The sequence below is a fragment of the Notamacropus eugenii genome, chromosome 6 (genome assembly GCF_028372415.1).
Source record: "Notamacropus eugenii isolate mMacEug1 chromosome 6, mMacEug1.pri_v2, whole genome shotgun sequence".
NCBI classification, from domain to species: domain Eukaryota; kingdom Metazoa; phylum Chordata; class Mammalia; order Diprotodontia; family Macropodidae; genus Notamacropus; species Notamacropus eugenii.
The window spans coordinates 293,107,801-293,130,979 of NC_092877.1; the positions used below are offsets into that span (position 1 = coordinate 293,107,801).

The window sequence follows — 23,179 nt, forward strand, 5'->3', positions numbered from 1 at the left end:
CCTTCATCTCCTCTCCCTTTAACTATTCAATTAGTCTCCTAATTGATTATTGGTGAAGAAGAAAAAAAGAATAATTATCTCATCACAGTACCCATTCACATTAAATAGAATTTATAGCAATTGTTTAAAGAGACAGACAACGAAGACAGATCACAAGTGGGCTTAAATCACAAGGGGCTAGGATGGATGAAGGGGCAGTTAGGTATTGAAGCAGATAGAGGGTAAGGTCTCTAGTGAGGAAGCCTCATGTTCCTGAGTTCAAATCCAGCCTCAGACACTAGCTGTGTGACTCTGGGCAAGTCACTTCACCTTGTTTGCCTCAGTTTTCTCATCTGTAAAATGAGCTGGAAAAGAAAATGCAAACCAAAGTAGTACTTTGCTAAGAAAATCCCAAATGGGGTCATGAAGAGTTGGACACAACTGAAAAATAACTAAACGACAATAAAGGGATGGGTGAAGACTTGGCAAAAGTTTAAACCTATCAGGGTAAGGGAACTTGCTATTTAAAATTTTTTTTGACAGTAAAGGTATAAATCTCAAACAAGCAGGTCATCCACCTGTAATAAACCATTTCAAGCAGTTTGTATGCTCTTTTTTCAGTGGTCAATACTAGAATTGACACCCTTCTCAAGGATGGTTTTTAGATTAAAAAGAAAACAATACAGTTACACTTATCGTTCTTCTTTATAGAACCATTTAAAATTTACTTACTGCTTTCCTCAAAACAACTCTGGGAAGTAGTATTACCATTCCATTTTCCATAAAGGAAATTCACCATTGGAACATTTAAGTTCCTTGTCCATTGTCATTCTGCTTCTCAATAAACATGATACATATGAAACTATAAGATGAGTTTTTACCTGAACATTTTAATGACCTCAAATTGATCCATGTCATATCACCCCTTTACCTCTACCCTTAAGGAGCATACAAAGTGAGATACCAACTAGATTCGGCATCAGGGACCAGTGGCCCTGATGTGGCCATCAGTGGCCACATTTAGCCACTCTGAACCTTAGTTTCTTTATCAGTAGAGGAAGATGATTGGACTAGAAGACCCCTAAGCTTCCTTCTAGTACTAAATCTTTGATGCTATGAGAAAGGTAGCATTCTAGCATTCCACCAGCATCCTAGGGAAGGGTTTAAGGGGGCAAAAGAGCCACTTACTGCAGAAGAGATCATAAATGCAGAATGGGAGGTACCTGTTGCCCAATCCTCTCATTTACAGATGAGTACACTAAGGAGACTATTAACGCAAGGTCACGCAGATGGTAAGCATCAATCAGAGCTGGGATTTCAACTTGAGTCCTCTGTCTCTAAACCCACGTGTTCTATCATACCTAGATACCCCCAACATGAACAAGGCCTCAACGTGACTCCTCTCTTGGACTTTTTTGATGAGATAGAATTTTAAAACAGACTTCAATTTCATTAATCAATTTCATTTTGTGTGTCTTTTTTCCCTACTCATTCTCAAAATACATCTTTGTTTTGATGATGTGGGCAGTTGTACACCCCCCTTAAAAAAATATCATTTCTAAATACAACTGGACTTCTGTCTCCTTCATTCATTCCCTCTGAGTTCTACTTATCTCTGCCACAATGACATGCCTTCTAATTCTGGATTCTGCCTCTTAGCCTGTATGGGATATGACCCCTTGAAGAAACTAGGGTTTTACTAACAAAAATCAAGCTAACAGATTTTCTTCTCTAGAAGTAATAATGCATTTTTTAATCTATCCTTCTCAGATACAGTTAAATGACACAGTAGATAGACAGAAGTCTACACCTGGAGTCAGGAAGATTGAGTTCAAATCCAACTACACACATACACACGAACACATACACACACACACACACACACATGTGGTGTCACTTTGGTTGTCGCTTAACCTCTCAGCCTTAATTTCCTATATCAGTCAAATGGGGATCATAGTTAAGGGGTGATTGTGAAAATTGTGATATAACACATGTAAAGTGCTTGGCAAACCTTAAAGCATTATACAAATGCTAGTTATTAACCCTCTTTTACATTCTCCCCAAATTCTTCCTACCCACTCTCCCTCTCTACCAACTCCTCCCCTCAAAAAAAAAAAATCAACTTTCTGAAATCCATTTTGGAGGAACAATGATCAACCTCTCTCAACTAAAGATCATTGAAGTTCTAAAGCTTTCCTATTTATTCTGAAGAGAGAATAAGATATACAAATAAACTACACTTAAAACAAAAAAAAAATAAGACTTCTGAATACAGGCTGCTAAGACATTTCCTTTCCAAACTGGGTAGCCTGCAACTTCAGTTTCCATCTGTCATATGGTATAGAGTAAGTTTGTCCTTGAACTTTTTATGATTATAAGTTTCTACAGTCATGCCACAGGACTTTCTATTAAAGCCTTTTAATTCTTCTCAAATTAAAATTAAAAACAAGAGCCCCAGACTGAACAAAGCATCCATCCACTGGCAGCGGGCGATTCCCAGATATAGCCAGTGCCTTCACTGTCAGTCAGCTCCCTTTGATTTTTTTTTCCTACTTTAATCTCTTGTTTCAGATTCAAATACATTCTGAATAGATGCAATTAACCTTAACAATGCATATAACCTTATAGTACTCTGCAGACTTTGCAGTAAGTAACCTCACTATGTAATTGAACTAAGTTTTTCCCCCCTCTCAGTTCTGGTAGGCCTCAATTGATTATTATAGGTATTAAGTGTTTTCAAGCTTTCATCATCCTGTTGATTTACTGTTGTACTGTTTCAGCTGTCACTGACTTTTCACAAATAAAATGCCCACTCATTTTCTTTGATATTGTGTTTGAACTGAAATGATTATTCCTGGAGTCTTGGCGTGGCACAACTGTAATCCCTACGATGGAAATGAAATGTCGGAAAATGCTGAAACTTCACTCTAAATAGGAAAGAGATGCTCCTCCTCCCCCAATATGGGGCTTACGGATTTAATAGAACATAATTAGAAAGCTGATTGATAATGCTCCCCTCCCAGAATTCTGTCCATTTGGTTATTAAGAACTAAAGACAGTAAGTATCTACCGAGCACCCTGTCCACCATATTTCTAAGTAGATTCTCAACAATAGAAACTTATCCATATTGTTCTGGAAAAATAATTTGAGCAATAACTCCCAGGGTTTTTTTTTAATTAAGTCATATAAATACATATCACATACAATGTGAACAGGTGTTCTCAGATTTGTCAATACCAGTAATACTTTCTTCTTTCAGAATCACTTATTTCATTACCTATAGGATTTCTACTTTCTCAAATGATACAAAAACTGACAACTCCCCTCGTCTGGTTTTATTCTCTGAGGGATATGGCTTAGGATCACAGACTTAAACTAGAAAGAAACTTAACAGTCACTTAGTCCAGTTCCATCATTTTTCAGATAAGAAGACTGAGTCCCAGAAAAGTTAAGTGACTTGCACAAGGTACACCTAAGATTTAAATGGTAGTAGTTCCCTCTGATTCCAAATCCAGCCCTCTTTCCAGGTTACCTGCAGCCCCCTAAGAACCACAATATTAACTAATCTGTTTCACTAACTATAGCCCTACTCATCTCATTAGTTTGCTTTATCAATAGTCCCATGTGAAGAATAAAGCAAGTAAAGAGGCTTGCTTCATTCATATGGTAACAGTGGTAAATAAATAATTGTACCAAGCATTTATATGGCACTTCAAGGTTTGCAAAACATTTGACAAGTCATCATTTGATCCTCACCCTAACCCTGGGAGACAGATAATATTATCATCCCCATTTTAGAGATGATAAAACTGAAACCAAAATAAAAAAAGATTTAAGTGACTTGCTCAGAGTCACCCAGCTAATAAGTATCCAAGGTAAGATTCAGATCTTTCTGATTCCAAGTCCAGAACTTTATGAACTATGCCACCTAGCCGATTTCAGAGTATATCTGTACTCTGCGCCCTTTTAACTCATTGAATCACACAACTTAGTTGTTAAATGTAAAGAACCTTTTTACTGATCCTTCAGAAAGGAGGTTTAAGGTATTTTAATTTTTTCCCCATGATCAACTAAAGGATTAGGGTTTCTCCAGTCACTCATGCACTCTAGCAATACCTCCTCCCCCACACAAAAAGAAAAAACCCAATCAATCTCTATTCTTTCAGGACATTGAGGTACTATATCAGAGCTGACAAAAACCTTAGAGTGATCTGATTTCCCCCATCTACCAGGAGACACGTAGCTAGTCCATTCATACCATTCGGTACCTGTAAACAGGGTTAAGTCAGGAATAATTTTTTAATGTTTTTTTTTTTCCCTATTCCTCCTTCTGTCTATTAGAGGATACCTCACTACTTTTCAATTGCATTTAAGAGGTTCAGAGATTTAAACCAGGAATCAGTTACAAAACTTAATAACCAGGCTATCCCGTTGAGGCACATTCCACCCCCAAATCACAGATAGTGTTTTCTCAGTATTAATTTTTCTTGCAGTACCTTTGTCACATATCAGGGACTGGCAATCTTTTGTAAACGCTGAACCACGTCTTCAATCATTTACTCACTTCCCTGAGGGCACAGGAGAAGGGATGGGGCAGCAAAGAGGTTGCCATAGTCACCTTCCCCCTACCCAACAGACGTTGCCGTGGGATGCCAGGATCTTTTAAACCAAGAGGCAAAATACTCCAGCATCCAAGCTATGATTGGCAATACCCTAGAACATTCTTTCTATAAAAACTTAGCACACTCTAGGACCTGAATAGAAGTTTTGTGAGAAAATGTTAATGCTTTTATTTTCTCTTCTGAATGTGTAATGTGAAATTATTGCTATGAAATTTACAAATATTAAAATGATCGTAAATTTTGAGTTTTAAAAATAGGCTTAATTTTTCATATGTTACCACAAGGTTTCCCATATTCAGTAATGCCTCTCACGAAACTAGTGTTTATGGGTTCTACAAATATGTTTCAAAATCAGAATTCTTACATTAGATTGTAGTTAAATTAGACTGAGTAATATTCCCTATATGGATAGATAATCCCCTCCGATTTTAGGTCTGAGTACTCCTAGGATGGAAATAAATAGCTAAAAGGGAAAGTGATAGGTAGGATTTTGTATAGGCACATATGCTTCTGTGGGAACCGTGAGTGACTCCAAATCATATTAACTTATCTTTGTCAGTACTGTTACCTTTCCACCCTGATCACAGAAGGCATTCTTAAAAGTCTAGTAACAAGACTAAGTTAAGAAGGGGGAAATGAGTTATTTTTCATGAGGTTTAAATTCTCTTTAAATTCTTTATGGTAAGTACAAATTAGTACATAAGTGATTGGGGGACCCCCAATCCTTTAGCTGACTCTTGTTCTATCTCAAGGGGGAAAAAAAACAAACAAAAAGCATTACTATGGTAAAAAATACCCAGAAGGCTCTATAGTGCACAGAGTGCTGGGCCTGGAATCAGGAAGACTCATCTTCCCAAGTTAAAATCCAACCTCAAACACTTGCTAGTTGTGTGACCCTGGGCAAGTCACTTCATCCTGTCAACCTCAGTTCCTTATTTGTAAAATGATCTTGGGGCCATGTCCAGTTGTCCTGATCTATATCTTCCCATGGGACCCAGATGGTCCCAGAGGAGAAAGAGAGGCTGGCAACCTTGCACAGCCCTCCCTCACTTAAATCCAATTCACTTGCAAGTCACGGTATCATCTTCCTGATGTCATGGTCCTCTTCCAGAATGAAGGAAAGTACGAGAACAAAATGAGATGGAGAAGGAAATAGAAAAAACTCCAGTATCTTTGCCAAAAAAACCCCAAATAGGGCCAAAGAGTCAAACATGACTAACATGACTCAACAGCAAAAAGTACCAAGTAGCAGGATGCAAAAATGGACAAATCATCAGCATTTCTAGATAGCAAATGCAAAAATCAGAAAGAAATCATACAAAAAGACACCACACTCAAAATGGCCACAAAACACTCAAAGCATCGTGAAATCATTCTACTAAGACAAGCTAATTACTTCTAGGAATGCAATCACAAAACAGTCTTTAAATAAACACAAATAATTAAAGGAACATTATTGAATGTTATTCATTGATTCATGGTAATCTTCACTGAAATATTATTCATGATGTTTCTAGCTGGGTTTCACAATAAAATACTTGCCTAAATTATTTTATGGATTTAGTGCCAGGCAACATTACCTAGGGAGGGATTTATAGGTCAGAATGACTGAACTTGTGATTTCATTGGTACAGGGAACTCTCAGATGGGAAAACTTTCTTATTCAAGTCACTTTCTCTGCAATTTATAGTCTTAAAGACATGTCTGATGCACTCAAAGGTTACGTGATTTGCTGAGAATCATACGGCCAATTTATGTCATAGGCAGGATTTGAACTCAGATCATCCCGGCTCTGAGACCAGCTTTAAAGAGCTAGCCAAAAATAATAACTTAATTTGTTTGGAAGAACAAAAATTCTAGAATTTCAAAGGAAATCATGGGGATAATAGGAATAAAAGTAAAATAGAATTGCTAGATCTCAAATTATAAATCAGTAATCACCAAAAGTTTTTCAAACTTATTTAAAAAAAGAAAAGACAGGGGAGTCAATTAGATAAATAAGAATCAGAAACAAATTCAACAACTTTAGTGTTCAACAAACCCAAAAACTAACTACTTGGAGAAGAAGTATTTGACAAAGGCAAACGAGAAACTTGAAAGGCAGCAAACAGGTTTAGACTCATTACGTACACTGCGTTACAATGAGAGCCAAGTGCTAAAAATTGGAGGATGTTAAAAAATGTCATGTTAAAAAAAGATGAGGCTGTCTTTCACAATTACGACTAAACAAAGAGTATAGAATGAACACACACACAAAAGCAAAAATTAACCTGGAGAAGAGAAGACTAACCGGGATCTTTCTAGAAGATGGCACAGTAGAAATGAATGACCCAAGCTCTACTATATCCCTTCAAAAATTGCAGCAAAAGTGTCCAAATAAAAGAACCAAGAACTAAACCAAAAAAAAATAATCATGCAGAAAAAAAGAAACACACAGAAGTAGTTCATCAAAAAAGCCTGAAATACAACCACAATATATCCTGTAATAAAACTATAGTACAGACACAAAAGCGAGAAATTTCAAAAACAAAACTGGACCAAAAGACTTATTGGCAGAGTCTCCAATAAGGTTAACAAAAGAAATTAAGAACCAGAACCTACTAAATTATAACTCTGGATATTAATGGTTGAGTTTACCTACAAATAAAAAGGTTGCAAAACGTATAATGATAAGGCTCAGTAACATTTTGCTTACAGAAAATACAACTAAGAAAGAAAGGTATTTATAGGGTTAAAATGAGAAGTTGGGAGAAATTTGAACTGCTTGACTCCAGAAAATTATGAGGTACAATCATGATTCTAGATAATTCTAGATAATATCTAGATAAGCCAAAGTAGACTTTGACTAAACTATTAAGGAAGATAATTCAATTCAAAAATAAACATCTATTAAGTACCTTCTACATGCTAGACCTTCTTTTAGCTTGCTGGAAACAGAAAGACAAAAATGGAAGTTGCTACCCCAATACTCTACTAAGGAGAAAAAACACCTACAGAGGAAATGAAACACAAAATCTGAACACTGTAATTTTTGAGGAGAGACCAATAAATCAAGATAGACTTTCTATAGGAGATGAACTGTAATTTGGGAGTTAGCAAAGTGAATAAAGCACCGGCCCTGGAGTCAAGAGGACCTGAGTGTAAATCTGGCCTCAGATACTTACCAGCTGTGTGACCCTAGGCAAGTCACTTAATCCCTTTGCCTACAAAAAAAAGGAATTAAGTTAGGAATTTTGTGAAGTAGAAGTAAAGAGAGAAGGTAGGAAAGTACAGCTTGAATAAAGACACATAGAAGGGAAATGGAGGATCCTATAGCATGTAGTCTAGCCTGTCTGGAATTTAGAAAACAATAAACCTGGAAAGGTAAGTTGGAGACAGAACAGGAACATGGCTTTTAAGTGCAAAGAAATTTCAGGAGGAAAGCCCTTGAGTTTCTTGAACAAACAAGTGGCATAGCCAGAAGTGATTTTTCAGAGTATTAGTTTGGTAACTGTGGAGGATGGATTGGTGACTAGGAGACCAGCTAGTAGGCTATTATAGTAGTCAAGGCAAAAGGTGATAAATATTTGAACTAGGGTAGCAGCCATAGGAATGAAAAGGAGAGTGCTGACATGGAACATCGTATAGAAAGAGACATAACAACATCTGGCAACTGAAGGGATAAAAGTGAGATGTTGAGGATGACATCAAGGCTGTGAACCTGGGTAACTAGGATGGTGGTTCTCTATTCCACAGAAACGGAGAAATTAGAAAAAGGGGAAGGTTTGGGAGGGGAAAAATAATTTGAGTTCAGTTTAGGATCTGCTGAGTTTGAAATACCTGTGGGACATCTTCCTGGAGATGTTCACTGTACAATCAAGTCAGGCCTAGAGTTGAAGATTATAGAAGAAAAAAAAAAAGGAACAAATAATCCCCCAAACAGGTAAACTTTTAAAAAAGAAAGCTTGCGCTCTACAAAATTTTCTAACTATAGTTCGGATCCCCAACCCAGGGAGGAAAAAGCAAGATTGCTGGCTGAGGGTCGGAAGATCTAGGTTTTCATCTTGGCCTATCTGTTTATATCTATTAAGTGACCCTAGACTAATCATTTAGATTCCCTAGGCTTGAGATTCCTTATCTATGAAATGAAGGAGTTAGACTAGACTTCTGAGGTTCCTTCCAGGTCCATTGTCCTTTCCTTTATAATCCTATGGCAAAGAGCTATCAGCCCATAACGATTATTCATGTTGATAATATGCTGGCAAATAAAACACAGCATTAGATTGAAAAGTTACCAGTGGGAAAACTAGGAATGCAAGACTAGTTGTTCAGTATTAGGAAAATAGCTACAATTTTACAATTCATATTAACTATAAAAGCAGAAGTCACGCATTCATTTAAACAGATGCAAAAAAGGATAATTTTGAAAAACAGTAATTTGTATTATTAAAAAGCAAAGAATAGGAAGTAGTCTTCCTTAACACGATAAAAATAATTTACTTAAATGCAAGAGCCAGCATTACAAGTGATGGAAAAACTAAGATCCCTCCTACTTTGAATAGTTTGAGTAAGTATGGATAAATGTAGATTTCTAGAATGTAAAAGGAGCTGACACAAATTCATCAGAGCCATTTTCCAATTGATGAGTGGCCAAAGCAGCAAGTGATGTAAATCTTTTCATACAGACAACTAGATCACACAGGGGAGGCAGTCAGGAAGATCCAAATTTGAATCCACTATCAGACACTTGCTGTGTAACCTTGGGCAAATCAAATGATCTCTATCTTGCCTCAGTTTCACCTCCCAAGGTTGAGGCAAATCTTAAAGCACACTCCAAATGCTAGCTAGTACTATTAATAATAATTATTGCTATTATCATTATTCACACATGTCCCCTGGTCATAAGGGTTCCCCTATGTATGTGCCTTCTAAGCATGTTTTCTGGTTACATGTGTTCTCTGCAGTTGTACCCTTTCTCAGTAGTGTTATGTTAACCTATGAGGAAACATGTCCCATATGCATGTGAAGTCTTGTCACTTTATTTGCTATGGTGTTTCTTGTATAAATTAACTGCTCATTTGGCTGACAGGTAAAAGTAAACACCAGGGGGAGGAATGGGTACTAACTCAAAGTGTCTTGAACTTAAAATACCTTTTGTGGGGTCCATCAGCTACAGCAAGCAAAGATAATACTTCCCAAATTAATTCTGGGTTTGATTATACAGATCAAAAGTCAATGGCATATTCCACAAAATTAGAAAAGTAAAATTCATACAAAATAACAAGAGGTCAAAAATATCAAGGGGAATTAAGGAAAAGATGGAAAGGGAAACATTGCATAATAGTCTAGTGTTTACTAAACCTAAAATTATAAAACACTCATTCCAGAATAATTGTCATACAGGCTAGATAACACCCTGACAAAATAATGGAAACAAATCAAAATAAGTTCCAAATGGATCAATGATTTAGATATATTAATATGCATGTGTAACAAAATGAATAATTAATTATGTCATACAATGTTGAAGAGTGGATAAATTTCCTCCAAATCAGTTTTAAGAATTTATCTTTTGACCAGAGGAAATTATAGGAGATAAAAATAGCACAACAAAAAACAATGCATCCAGAAAGAGGAAAGAAATTTGAAAAGTGGATTCTATTTGTCAAATAAAGGTCTGACAACTAAAGAATATAAGGAACTGACACAAATTTCAGAATAAATAACCTGAAGGATAATTGGTTAAAAGATAGGCAATTCCTGATGAAATAAGCAATTATTGAAAGGACAAAAACCAGCATATGAAAAAAAATCTATCAGAGAAATAGATCTTAAAAACAATTGAGATTTCACCTGACCCAAATCCAACTGACAAAGATTATTTTAATAAATAAGAATTTATTAAGTGCTATATGGTAGGGGTTGGGGATTCAGAGACTAATGAAAAGTCCCTGCCCTCAGGGAGCTTATATTCTGTTGGGGATGACATATAGGACATGTGTTATTGTTGAGACATTTTTCAGTCATGATCTTTGTGACACCATTGGGGTTTGGTTTTTTTTTGGCAAAGATACTGAAGTAGTTTGTCATTTCCTACTCCAGCTCATTTTACAAGTGAGGAAATGGGGTTAAGTGACTTGGACAAGGTCACACAGCTATTAAGTATCTGGGGCCAGATTTGAACTCAGGAAGATGAGTCTTCCTGACTCCAGACCCAGCACTCTACTCACTGAATCACCTAGTACCTAGAACACACATATATCCTAGGAAAGAAAAACAGCACCCTTTGCTTGTTTGGTATGAGTCTGTCAGAGACAAATTTATTAAGTTCTTTAAAAAAGTTTATCCAAGCTGATAGCAAACAGAAATCAGATAAATTATACCAATTAGAACATAACAGACAATATACAGGGTCAATGCATTCTTCCAAAGGGAAGAAAACATCTCAGCTCAGTCAGAAGAGTGAAAATCCCCAATCTCACCCAAAGGGAAATTCCCTGAAGTGTCTAGTGCAGTAAGCTTAGAATAAATCCATGATGGAGGTGCTGGTTTCTCTACATGTCAACTTCTTCCCAGAGTCTCTCTCTTCCTCTGTGGAATCTTAACTATAGTGTCCTCACTTGAAGCTAAAAGCTAGCAGCTTTAACTAGATTATTTGGATGGGAGTGGGGAAAAAAAAAACAAACCAAAGGACATAGCTTCCTGTACTAACCAAAACTCTGTCACAACTTACATTCTTATAGCAACCATAAACAAAAGGTCAAATTCCACACAATAGTAAAGTACAAAGTGCAGTTCTAAGGTTTCATTGGTAAAGCATGATCAGGCTCTTCTCTTTGGGACCTTCAGATGGGGACAAACCACCATCTACCTTTTCTCTAGGTGTCCCAAGTGAACAATGAGCTAGTGCCACAGCATATCAGACCTGATGGATTCATAGCAGCACAGAAGACCAGGCAATGAGGCATGTGTTGACACAAATCATTGACCTTGAGCCTTCTAATCAGCCAGGCTCACTGTGTACTTACTAATGGAAGTCAGAATGAATCTTAGGGTTGACATGACACCTTCTGGTACTTGAAGAATGAACCAGAAGAACGGATGGAGTCCAAAGGGTGGAGTGCCCACAAACAGTGGCTGTTTGAGCTTGATGGGCCCTTGGGTATGTAGGCCTATCTTATCAGGGCAGTGTAATTTACACCATGGAGAAATGACATCAGTCCTCCCCTCTGATCAATTGGAAGTAGGCAATAGTATGCACTGTATTACTCTCCTTGCTTTCCAAAAGGTGGCTGTAATTAAAGACCCTTACAAATAGCTTTGTTTTCACTTTCCCCTTCCATTAGAAACTTCTAAACACCTGAAAGCTGAAGACAGGTTGCTAAGAAACACATGACCTGGTGGCCAGTAAACAGTCTTTTTGATTTCATTCCGTGCTTTTTGAAAAAATTCACTCATCCCCGAACTTTGAAAATTATCCAGTTTAGGATTCCTTTTGAAGGGTGATCTGGGTAATTTCAAATAGAGATTTCTACATTTCTCTTGTCCTCAGGATAATAGAAGTCATGCAACAGTAAGACCTCATTAATTTTCAGTAACCCACAAATCTAGAATCCTCAGCACTTACTCCTAACAGGTCACAGGCCTATGGCTGAATATTCATTATATATATGCATATTACATGTAATTTTGCTTCTAAAAAAAGCTCTTAGCCTTTCATTCAAGAACACCTAATAAGCATTAGCAGTTAAATCTGCCCAGGATTCTGCTTTTGATTAAATTCTATATCACTTCACTCAAGAGCTCATTTATCCCCTAGAGGAAAAAGGGACAGGACTGTGATTTCAGTGGCCTAGGAAACTCCCTGTTGTCATACAGGTAAACACCTTCTCTCACTTCACAGTATGAGAGAACTGCCTAAAGCACAGGAAGTTAAGTGACTTTCCCAAGGTCACATAGCCAATGTGTCAGGAAGAACTTGAACCCAAATCTTCCAGGCTCCAAGGCTAGCTCTCTATCCACCACTCCACGCTGCTGTCTTTAATATAAGGACAGAAAAGTCAAGATTGGGCAAAACAGAATCTTAGATTTTAAAATAATTGTCCAGTTTTCTCTTTCTGTTGGACCACACTATTTTATTGCTAAAAAGAAATAAACTGGTTATAAAGCCTCTCCTTGAACACCTCTAAGTTCAGGAAACCCAAAAACTCATTCTAATTGTTGGCAAATCCTTCTTTCTATTCAGATAAAGATTGAATGATTCCCAGTCGTTTCCATAGGTTGGTCCTCGTTTTGCCCTCTGCGGCCATGCAAAAGAAGGTAAACTCTTCCATACCAACCCTTAAAACATTTGAAAACCCATTACATAGTGGTGTAGCTGGATTATAAAAGATTTCTGGAGGTAGGCTTTCAATTCGGTTAAGTACTTAACTAATGCAAGGCAACACAACTCAAGAGTCCACTCCCAGAGAGGCAGAAAGATAAATTCTAAGGAGAGATAAGGGCTGGGGCTATGAGAAATTTGGGGGGAGGGGGGGTTCACTTTCACCGGATTTGTGGTCTTTAGACCTTCATATGCCATTTCTTTCTCCTCCCACTAACCCAAACCCTTCGATCTGTCCCTGGGGGTCAAACTCATAAAGTGCCTATGTACGAAGTATTTTCAGATGTTGCTAAAAAAAAAAAAGTTTCACTGCACTTGGTTTCAGTTTTGGCTAAGGCACATCGCCTCTATGTACACAGAAAATCCTTTACAGAGCTACCTACCTACACCCTGCTCTTTCCCAGGCTGTTCACCTGAGGTCAGGTTCAATGTCTTTTTAAAGACCTGAGTCAGGGAGAAGAGATGCTCCCTCAATTGGAGGGGGGAAGGAGGGGTGTGAAGAGAGGGTTCTATATGAAGTTTTATGATCCAGCTTGTCTGGGTAGTCAGAGGCCATCGGGTCCCATTCCCTCATCTGCAAAGAGCCGGGGAGGTGGTGACGTGCAGAGAACGTGTCACTCGCCAGGATTCACACCTGTGTTTTAAAAAGATCAGACGTCCCCGACGCGGACCACCACCTAACCAGCGAGGGCCAGGCTCACTTACTGCACTTGCGTCCGCTGTCCGGGGCTGGAGCTCTCCAGCGTCGGGGCTTCACCGGCGGCCCCCGCACCCTGCCTCTGGCCGTGCGGCAAGCCCAGCTCCGGCTGCCCGCCCGCGGACTCCCAGGAGGAGAAAGAAGCCCTGGTTCGGCTGGACATGGTCAGAGGGTCTCCGCGGAGGGCAGGGGCGCAACGCTCCAGCGCGCAGCACAGGCAGCCGTCGGGGAGCCGGACTCCGAGGCAGCTGGCCGCTGGCTCTCGAGGGGCGCTCTGGGCTCGAGGGAAAACGAAAGCGGCCGGAAAACCCCACTCTTTAAGTTTCTATTTCTCGGCCGCCGGCCTGCCCACACCCCAAAGGCTCACTCGGCGCTCTGGAGTTCCTTCCTCCCTCCTTCCCAGAGGCGCTGCCTCGGGGCCCCCAGACTCTGCAGCCTCAGCCGCCACAGCTTCCTGGGGCCGCTGGTTCCAGGTGTCAGCCTGGCCGGCCTCTGCGGACAGCTGCCCGGGGTAACGAGCTAACTAGCCCGGAGCCAGATCGGCCCCACCTGTGCTGCCGCCTCCTCCGGGAAGAGCCTCCCGGCACGCGTCAATTTCTCCGAGGCTCAGTTACTGTCAAAACCCTGCACGTGCGGAGGGCGAGGGAGAAGTCCGCACTGGCCGGCAGCCGCATCCCCATGGCCCCCGTGGGCACCCCGCGGTCATCAGCAGGGGGAAGGGGCTGGGTGGGCGAGAAGGGGGAGACGGGCTTAGGTAGTTAGTAGGACAGCTCAGCCCTAATTTTAGTTCAGGTTCCTAGAAACATACTGAATTCTAGAGGCCGCAGAAAAGACAAAGCTGTAAGGGAAAGGAACTGCAGTCATTTAAATCCTGCCGTATCTTTTATCCCTTGCCTTTTGTAAGTGACTCTTCACTTCATGGAGCTCCCTTTCTGGACAAAAGCAGGAATGTGTGTGTGTACAGACACATAGGCACACACATGTACACACATACACAAGGGAGAGACAGCTGGCCAAGAAATCCTGTCAATGAGATTAGGGATGCCTACCCATTCATTTTCAAGGACTCACATTCTTTTAAAGTTTTCTTTGTTTTCTGATTCTATTTTGGGTTTTTCATTCTGTATGGAGCTCTAGACTTGAAGTCAGGAAGTCGGGAAACCAGAACTAAAACTCAGAACTAAAATCATTTCACCTCATGTGCCTCAGTTCCTCAACTCAAAAATGGGGATAATAATTGTGCCCTGGTCCCTAGGTAGTGGTGGGGATAAAGACAATGTATGTAAAGTGTTTAGCAGATTTTAAGGTGCTATATAAATGTTAGCTTACTATTTTCTGCTAATAACCTTGAACTTAGTTGCTCTTCATTTTTCTAGGATTCAGAGGTGCCTGGAAGGAATTTCTGAGGCCATCTCCTCTAACCCTCTCCCTTAAAAGATGAAGCTGATGCCCAAACTTCCCCAGGGTCACACAGGGAGTGGCTAAGGAAGGGGAGATTCAAACCCAGGTCCTCTGATCCCAAAGTCTTGGGTTTTTTATTTTAATTTTTTAAATTTAGCTTTAATTTAATTTTTAATTTTTTTCAATTAATGGAAATTTTTTTTTTCCCATCTCTGCCCTCACACCCACTAGGGAAAAAAAATCTGTATAGTCAGCAAAAACAAATTCCATTTTGGCCATGTTCAAAACCATCTATCTCATTGTGCACCCTAAATCTGTCACTTCATTGGGAAGTGGATATCATGTTTCCTTATGAGACCACTGAGATAATGGTCACTGCACTGATCAGAACTCTTAAGCTCTGGACCACAGTGTAAATGGGTCATTTCCGTGAAGCCATAAATGTTCTTGTGAATATTTTTGTATTGTAGCTCTCTGTATATGTCTTATCCTCATATATTCCATACGTGCTTTGAGGGCAGGAACCCAGTTCCATCTCAGTCGAGTGAGGCTTAATAAGTGTCAATGAAATAACAATACAATCCAAAAAGTCTCAGAGTTGAAAGTTGGGGGAGGGGGAGTTGGGGTGTGTGTGTGTGTGTGTGTGTGTGTGTGTGTGTGTGTGTGTGTGTGTAGACACGTGTCTACAAGCTCAAGCCTGTCAAATCTGTACAGCTCAAAGGAAAATAATAGTTAAGGGATGAAGACCCCCATGAGGAATTTGCCACTGCAGGTATCCAAGGGGATCATCCTCAAGTTATTACAAGGGCAGGGCAATGCTGTAGAAAGAGAATTGGATTTGGAATCAGAGGGCCTGAGTTAGAACACAGGCTTTGCCATTTACCCAGAGCCCCCTGTGTAGCTGTGAACTAAAGTCATTTAACCTTATGAGGAAAATACTTTATTATTTATTGGTATGGTTTGAACCTAGCTTTGTATGGTTGGATATAGTTTGACCCACAGTGTGAGGTATGGGTTATTTGGACCTTAGGGAACCTTCAGGGAAGCTGGGGGTGTCTGGCTGGGCATGTTTGAACTCCGCCTATGTCTCATTTGGGATCCACCTGGGCCTTGGATCCACTCAGCACACCTGTGAGTGTGATGGCTAGTGAAAACTTCTCAAGAACTTAAATCTGAAGTAGAACAGACTCTAGACCTGAGTTTCAATTTCTCAGAACTTGAAGTTGTGAAACCACCTGTCGCCCCTCTCCCCAGATTTGCTTAACCCACTTTCTAATCATATTGTACAATCTCCACCTTTTGCCAAATAGGGGAGATGTCTTTTCAGTCTCTTCCTCAATTCTTTGTGTGTGGAACAAGTTTCTGAAAATAAATTGCTTACTCAGGTCCTTGACTTCCATTTCCTTGTTTCTTGTATCTGGGGCAAATTTCTGAAAATAAATTGCTTGCTCAGGCTCTTGACCAAAAGGGTAAGGAGGGGTGGCTTTGTGGTTTTTAGCTATATAACCATGTTTCAGATTGTGTACTGGGTTTCCCTTCTCCAGACTTCTCTGGGGAGGGTGATGCCAGCTTCTCATGAGAACTGAATAAAGGACCTTCTGTTTTTACCTTGAGATGCCTCTGAGTAGTCAATTTGAGTAGGGGTCTTGTCATCCCACACACTTGTGTTTTAGGTCCACCCACATTTTGTTGAAAGTTGATTGCAGGTACCCTTTCCACTCCTTCGGCTTTACCTCTTCCACATGTAAGCTTCTTGTGATCCCTTAGGGACTACTTTTCTTTTTGCTTAAGCATAACTCCTTAGCACACTGACTGAGTGAACTGAAAGAACAATTAACAATCCCCCAAAGTGGACTTCTTGGGAATTACTGAGTTCCCTTTCACTAAAGTCTTTAAGTAAAGGTTGGGTGACTAATTGTTGGGTGTGTTGTGGTAGAATTCTTTTCTAGGTCCAGTTGAGCTAGAGGACCTCTGAATTCTCTTCCAAATTTGACATTCTGTAATTCTGAGAGCCTACTATCTCTGAGTTTGTCCACTGGAGACACTGGACAGGCTTAGTGACGGCATTTTGGAAAACCAGACAAATCCATCCAAGTCCTTGAGGTTATTTTAACCTTCGATCTGTGTAAGGGTTATTGGCAGATGGAGTTAAGTCTCTGAGCCAGACCACACTTTCAGTTTATTGGAAAATAAAGCCTTAAGGAAGGTAGATTTGGAGTTCATCTAAGCATGCAATCTCTACCTTATTTGGAACAATCTTTTACAGAACTGAAGAGGTTGCATTATATTTTATTTTAACCCTCTCACACGGCCTGTTTCAGTAACTTTGACTTATTTTTTTAAAGCCAAAGCTCATTCGAAGAGGGAGCAAGCAGCCATTCTCATTAGTTATCCAGACATGGTATTGCAAGTCTTTCTCTGGGACCTACCTATTCAATATCTTCTTTATTTGGAAAAGTCCCAAAAATATATTAGTGGTATTTTTGTTTTAAACAGGAAAACACTGATTTTAGTCATGAGTCACAGCTTAAGACTCTCAGAGAAAGGGGAAAACCAATTCACTTCATGTAGTTAAACACCTAAAAGCATTTTTCAGGAACAAACTTAAGTTTACAAAGTAAACAGTATCTTGAATGTAGTAAATGCTTCATAAAAGTTCCTGAATTTAGTTTAAGTAGCACTTCATCCTATAAATAAATAAAAGAAACTAAACCAACAACAACAACAAAAATCTGTAGTTCCCATGATTGGTCTGATCCTTGCACCATCCAGTTCTGATTTGGCTACATATGTATCATTAGCCTGTGAACCCCATTAGACTGAACTCCTTGAGAACAGGTGGTACTATCTTTGGTCTTTCTTTGTCTCCCCAATACTTGGCACTTTGCTTGGCACACAGTTGGCACTTAATAAATTGACTTGCTATAGGAGATAATTGCAATCAAACCCAGATTAGATCAAATTGTTGATTTTGGGGGGGGATAATAATATTTATTTCTAATTACATGTAAAGAGTTTTTGTAATTCATTTTTTGCAAAATTTGGAGTTCCAAATTTTTTCTCCCTCCCTTCCATCCCCCCACTAAAAGGGCAAGCAACCTGATATAGGTTATACATGTACAAGCATGTAAACATATTTCCACATTAGTCATGTTGTGAAAGAAGAAACAGAACAAAAGGGAAAAGCTACGAAAAGCCAAAAGAAGTTAAAATAGTATGCTTTGATTTGTATTCAGACTTGTAATTTAAATTTAAATGGGAAGAGCTTTCCCATTCGTTAATAGTCCTACGTGACCTGCCTGGGTCCCAAGGAAACCTGAGTCACATGACTCTAAGTCACAAGCAACACAAAAGGGTAGAGCAGGAAGGGTGGAACAGGAAGAGGCCTGCTAGAGCAGAGCTGGGAGGAAATTAGTCCTGAGAGCAGTCAGAGATAGGAAGGATGCAGGTAGCTGGGTAGCAGGAGTGATTTTGTGATTGTGTTTTATTTCATGGAGCTGTTTTGTAGGAAGCCTAGTAGGGGGAAGGCTTGGGTTCGGTGTTACCCTCTGCATTGTTATTGTATATAGATATCTTTATTACTATTATGGATTTGACTTTCTGGTGGCTGAACAAATGTTTTGGTTCTGTTTTCCATGTGGAGAGTCTGTGGTATTTCACAATTCTGAATCGCACAAGGATATTTGTGGTTGCTGTAGGCGCTGTGGATATCACATTTGTGCTACAGGATTCCATAGTTCTTTCTCTGGATGTGAATAGCAATTTTCCATCATGAATCTTCTGGAACTGTCTTGGATCCTTGTCTTTCTAAGTCAACCACAGATGTTGCTGTTACTGTATACAATGTTCTCCTGGTTCTACTCACTTTGCTAAACATCAGTTCATATAAGTCTTTACAAGTTTTTCTGAAATCTGCCTGTTCATCATTTCTTATAGCACAACAGTATTTCATCACATTCATCATATATCACAGCTTGTTCAGCCATCCCCTAGTTGATGGCCATCCCCTCGATTTCCATTGAATTGTTGAGTCTTAGAAGGAGAAGAGACCTTTGAGTTCACATAATTGCAACCAAATGCAGGAATCCCCTCCACAATATCCCTGGTAAGGGCTCATCCAGACTCCATTTGAATACTCACTTCAGGGACAAAGAACTCACGATCTTACAAGACAGCCCTTTTTTTCTACTATCATCCACCTCATGTTCCTTTATAAATACTACATAGATTACCAGTTTGTCAAGAGTAGATTCAACCCTAATAAACAAAGACTGTCACAAATGTTTGTGTGTGTATGCACATATATAATCCAATTTATAGCCAGGTCAATCACTTCATGATTTAAGACAGTAGTGTCAAACTCAAATGGAAACTAAACAATCCTTTTAAGGATCCTTAAAAGCTGCATATTGACTTAGAAAAACACATATTTTCTATGTTCATTCATATTTTTTTTTGGTAAATGTTTCCCTATTACATTTTAATCTGGTTCCTCCCTCCTTTTTTCACCATCCTCCCCCGCCTCCCCCCCTCCACCCCCCCCTGCAACTTAGGAATATTACAGCCAACAGGCTGAGTCTTTCTTTTAAAAGATCAACAACTCTCACTTCCCTTTGCCTGAAATTATACTAATAATGGATATGGGAAGAGGGGGAAAAGAGCATATAATCTTTTAAAATCCAAATGCCCTTGGGCAAACCATTAGTCATCCACATCTTAGTGTGAATTGGCTTAATTAGATTAACCAGGTTCCTGGATGAGTTGATTGTATAACAGACCTATGACAGAAGTAATAATAAAATTAAATAATAACAGTGTTTTAGTCTATTCTACCTTTTTTCTTTAACCATAAAAGTTACGTAAAGCCCTATTCTTATCTTTGCTGTGTTTTTAGATGCTCTATACATGAGTAGATTGTTGTTCAGTCATGCCCAACTCTTCGTAACCCCATTTGGGGTTTTCTTGTCAAAGATAGCAGGGTGGTTTTCCATTTCCTTAATCTAGCTCATTTTACAGATGAGGAAACAGAAGCAAACAAGGTTAAGTGATTTGCCCAGGGTCACATAGCTAGTAAGTATCAGAGGTCCTATTTGGACTCATGTCTTCCTGAGGTCCAGCACTCTATCCACTGAGCCAACAAGCTGCCAACATAAAGCAAGGTTAGCATTTTGGAATTTCCCTAGCATTCTTTTGAAATAGTTCAAAACTGCTTTTGTTTGGAAGAAGGCAAGAATATATTTAGATGATGCATTTGGAGTGGTTTCAATATATCATTATTTCCTAATGTGGTGCTAAATACTATTTCCTCCATCTAAATCTGGTATGGCTAAGTGAATAAAGAAATGCCCTCCGGGTAAGGCAAAGCTGGGTTCAGGTCTCAGCTGTGTCACATACTAGCTCGGTGACTCCCTTAAGCCTGGGGAGGCAGGGAGTGTGGGATCTCTCTAAGCCCATAACTAGAGCAAAGAAGCATCTCTGCATGGGGAGAAGGAGTTTCTTTCCTAAGAATTCCCTTTAGAGATGAAATCACAGGTCCAGGAAAAAGGAATAAAAAAAGATTCTAAAAATATGGTTTTTTTTTTCCTGTTTTGACAATAACAGCTATCAAAACACTCACCTGATATTGTGACATATCAATGTGATCAGCTGGTCTCTGTTGTAAAAATGGCTTACGCAACTTGTCATTTTGGTGGTTTGGCTTTCTTTGTATCTCCAGCTCTTAGATTAGTACTGGAACACTGTAAGCACTTACATGCTTGCTGGTTGATTGACTGTATCAAACATCAAACATATTCTTCTTCTCTTTTTTCAAACCCACGCTGTGATTTCATTTTGTTCTAGAGTGCTGTGCTGGAACTTGGAGTCTTGGAGAGATGCCTGGGGAACAAAGAATAAAATGACTTACCCAGGGTCACACAACATGAGACAGAAGTGGGACTTGAAGTTAAATCAACAAACATTTATTAAATACTTACTGTATACACAGAGAAAAGCAAAAAACAGCCCCTGTCCTCAAGAATCTTAAAGTCTAATGGAGAATACATGTAAACAAACAAAATATGAAGTTTTGTCAGAGATTTGACAGAAGCCAGAGAAGCTAGGAGGCAGAGACGAGGAGGGAGAGCATTCCAGGTTGGAGAGACAGCCAGGGAAGATGCCCAGAAATGGAAGGAGATGGAATATTTTGGGCAAAAACAGCAAGGAAGCCACTGTCACTAGATCACAGAATACATGAAAGGGAATGAAATGCAAAGAGTCTGGAAAGGTAGCGAGGGACCAGATTTTGAAGGGCTTTAAAAACTAAAGGGAGGATTTGATATTTAATCCTAGAAGCAATAGGGAGTCACTAGAGTTTAAAGGGATTGAAAAGGGATGGGGAAAGGAAATGTGCTCAGATCCATGCTCTAAGATCACCTCGTGTGATAGCTCTATGGAGGATGAACTGGAGAATCAGAGATATGGGGCAGAGAGAACCACCAGAAAGCTACGGCAATAGTCCAAGCGTGACGTGACCAGGACCAGCAGCAGGAGGATGGAAGTATCAAAGGAGACTACAGGGAGTGTATAAGAGATGCTGTGAAGAATCCACCTCAGATAGGCTATGGAGAGAGGTGACAGAGAGAGAGAGACAGACAGACAGAGACAGAGATAGAGACAGAGAGAGAAAAGAATCAAAGATGATGACTAGGAGGATGGGACCTGTAGGGACCTCTTTTCAGTAATAAGAAAGTTAGGAAGAGGAGAGGGCTTGGGGGGGGAAAGGTAATGAATTCAGTTTTCTTTAGATCTTGAGTCTTTGCTGCTTAAGGAACATGAGGCTCTAGTTATCCAATAGACAGTTGGAGATACAAGACTGGAGGTCAGGAGGGGGGGGTTTTAGAACTTCATGAGTAGCTCCAAAGTTCATCTGCATAGAGATTATAATCGAATCCATGGACCTAATGAGATTTTCCAAGAAAAATCACATGTGGGGGAAGAGAAAAGAACCCAGGATGGCACCTCAGGGATATCCTAGCAGGCATATCCAGTCATGCCTTCATGGGCAAAGTCTTGGCAAAGATACTGGAGTGGTTTGTCATTTCTTTCCCCAGTGTATACCCATTTTAGAAATGAGGAACAGAGGCAAATAGAGGATGATCTGCCCAGGGTCACACAGCTATTAAGTGTCTGAAGCTGGATTTGAATTCAGATCTTCCTGAGTCCAGGCCTGGTGTTCTAGCCACTGCACATAAAAGCTGGATGAAGATCCGGAAAAGGAGACTGAGAAGGAATGGTCAGCTAGGTTGGAGGAGGACAAGGAGAGAGCAATGTCACAAAAAACAAAAGCAAGGAGGGAAAGAGGCAGATCATCAGTGTCAAAGGCTTCAGGGGGCAAGGAGGAGAAACTCAAGTCTTCCTGATGCTTAAGTCAGATCTCTATGTGAGGCATTACTCTGGCTCTCGTATAGGAGTTTTATATGCATAAAAAAAATGCATTTTCTTTTTCAAATGTTAAAACACTAGAAGAAGGTTCTATTTAGGAACTGAAAGATAAGAAGACGTTCCTGATTGCCAGGTCTGAGCTTTCCAAACAAGAGGAATACTGAAAATATGCTGCTGACATTTCCTGACTCCACAAAGGATGCTGAAATTTCTCTTTTGTGAATTAAAATTCTCTGGATAAAATCAGACCATGACTTGTCAGTCCTATCGTTGTTTGATGGCAACTCGCTCATTCTTTTAAATTGTTGCTGGTCCTATTCTGGCTGAAAGGGTAGAAGGAATGTCCCTGACCTTTCGGGGAACTCCTAAAGGCCTGAGAAATGGTAAGGGGATCACCAAAAGGGTTTCTTTCGTGACAGCCTTCCCCATAGGCAGGCAAACTTCCTCAAGGAACAGTGACATTTTTAGACTTTCCACAAAGTCTCCCCACTTTGGTGGTACTTTTGAAAGGAAAATTTGAAGAATTCTCCTTTCAACACTACCCTACCTGAATTAAAGTTTTTATTCACCAAAGCAACTCCTAGTTTCCTAGTTCAGGACACACCATCAGCCAGTTGGGTTACCTGTTAAGCTATTTACAAGTGTATTCCATGGACACAGTCTAACCACATTGAAATGGGTCCTGGAACCCAACC

At 39.7% G+C, this 23,179-nt stretch overlaps 1 protein-coding gene across 5 annotated transcripts in view; it reads right to left on the minus strand.

Annotated features, from left to right (window-relative positions):
• Window positions 1–14,476, minus strand: part of EPSTI1 (epithelial stromal interaction 1) — a 112,370-nt gene extending 97,894 nt beyond the window's left edge. The window contains exon 1 of one of the 5 annotated variants that reach the window (XM_072617147.1): window positions 13,670–14,463. In XM_072617147.1, coding sequence (XP_072473248.1) covers window positions 13,670–13,824 — 155 coding nt within the window. In that variant the 5' untranslated portion in view covers window positions 13,825–14,463. Of the gene's footprint in view, window positions 1–4,476; window positions 4,586–13,669 lie in introns of those variants that run through there. The other 4 variants (XM_072617148.1, XM_072617150.1, XM_072617149.1 and 1 more) reach the window with 4 other exon arrangements.
• Window positions 14,477–23,179: the final 8,703 nt, after the last annotated feature.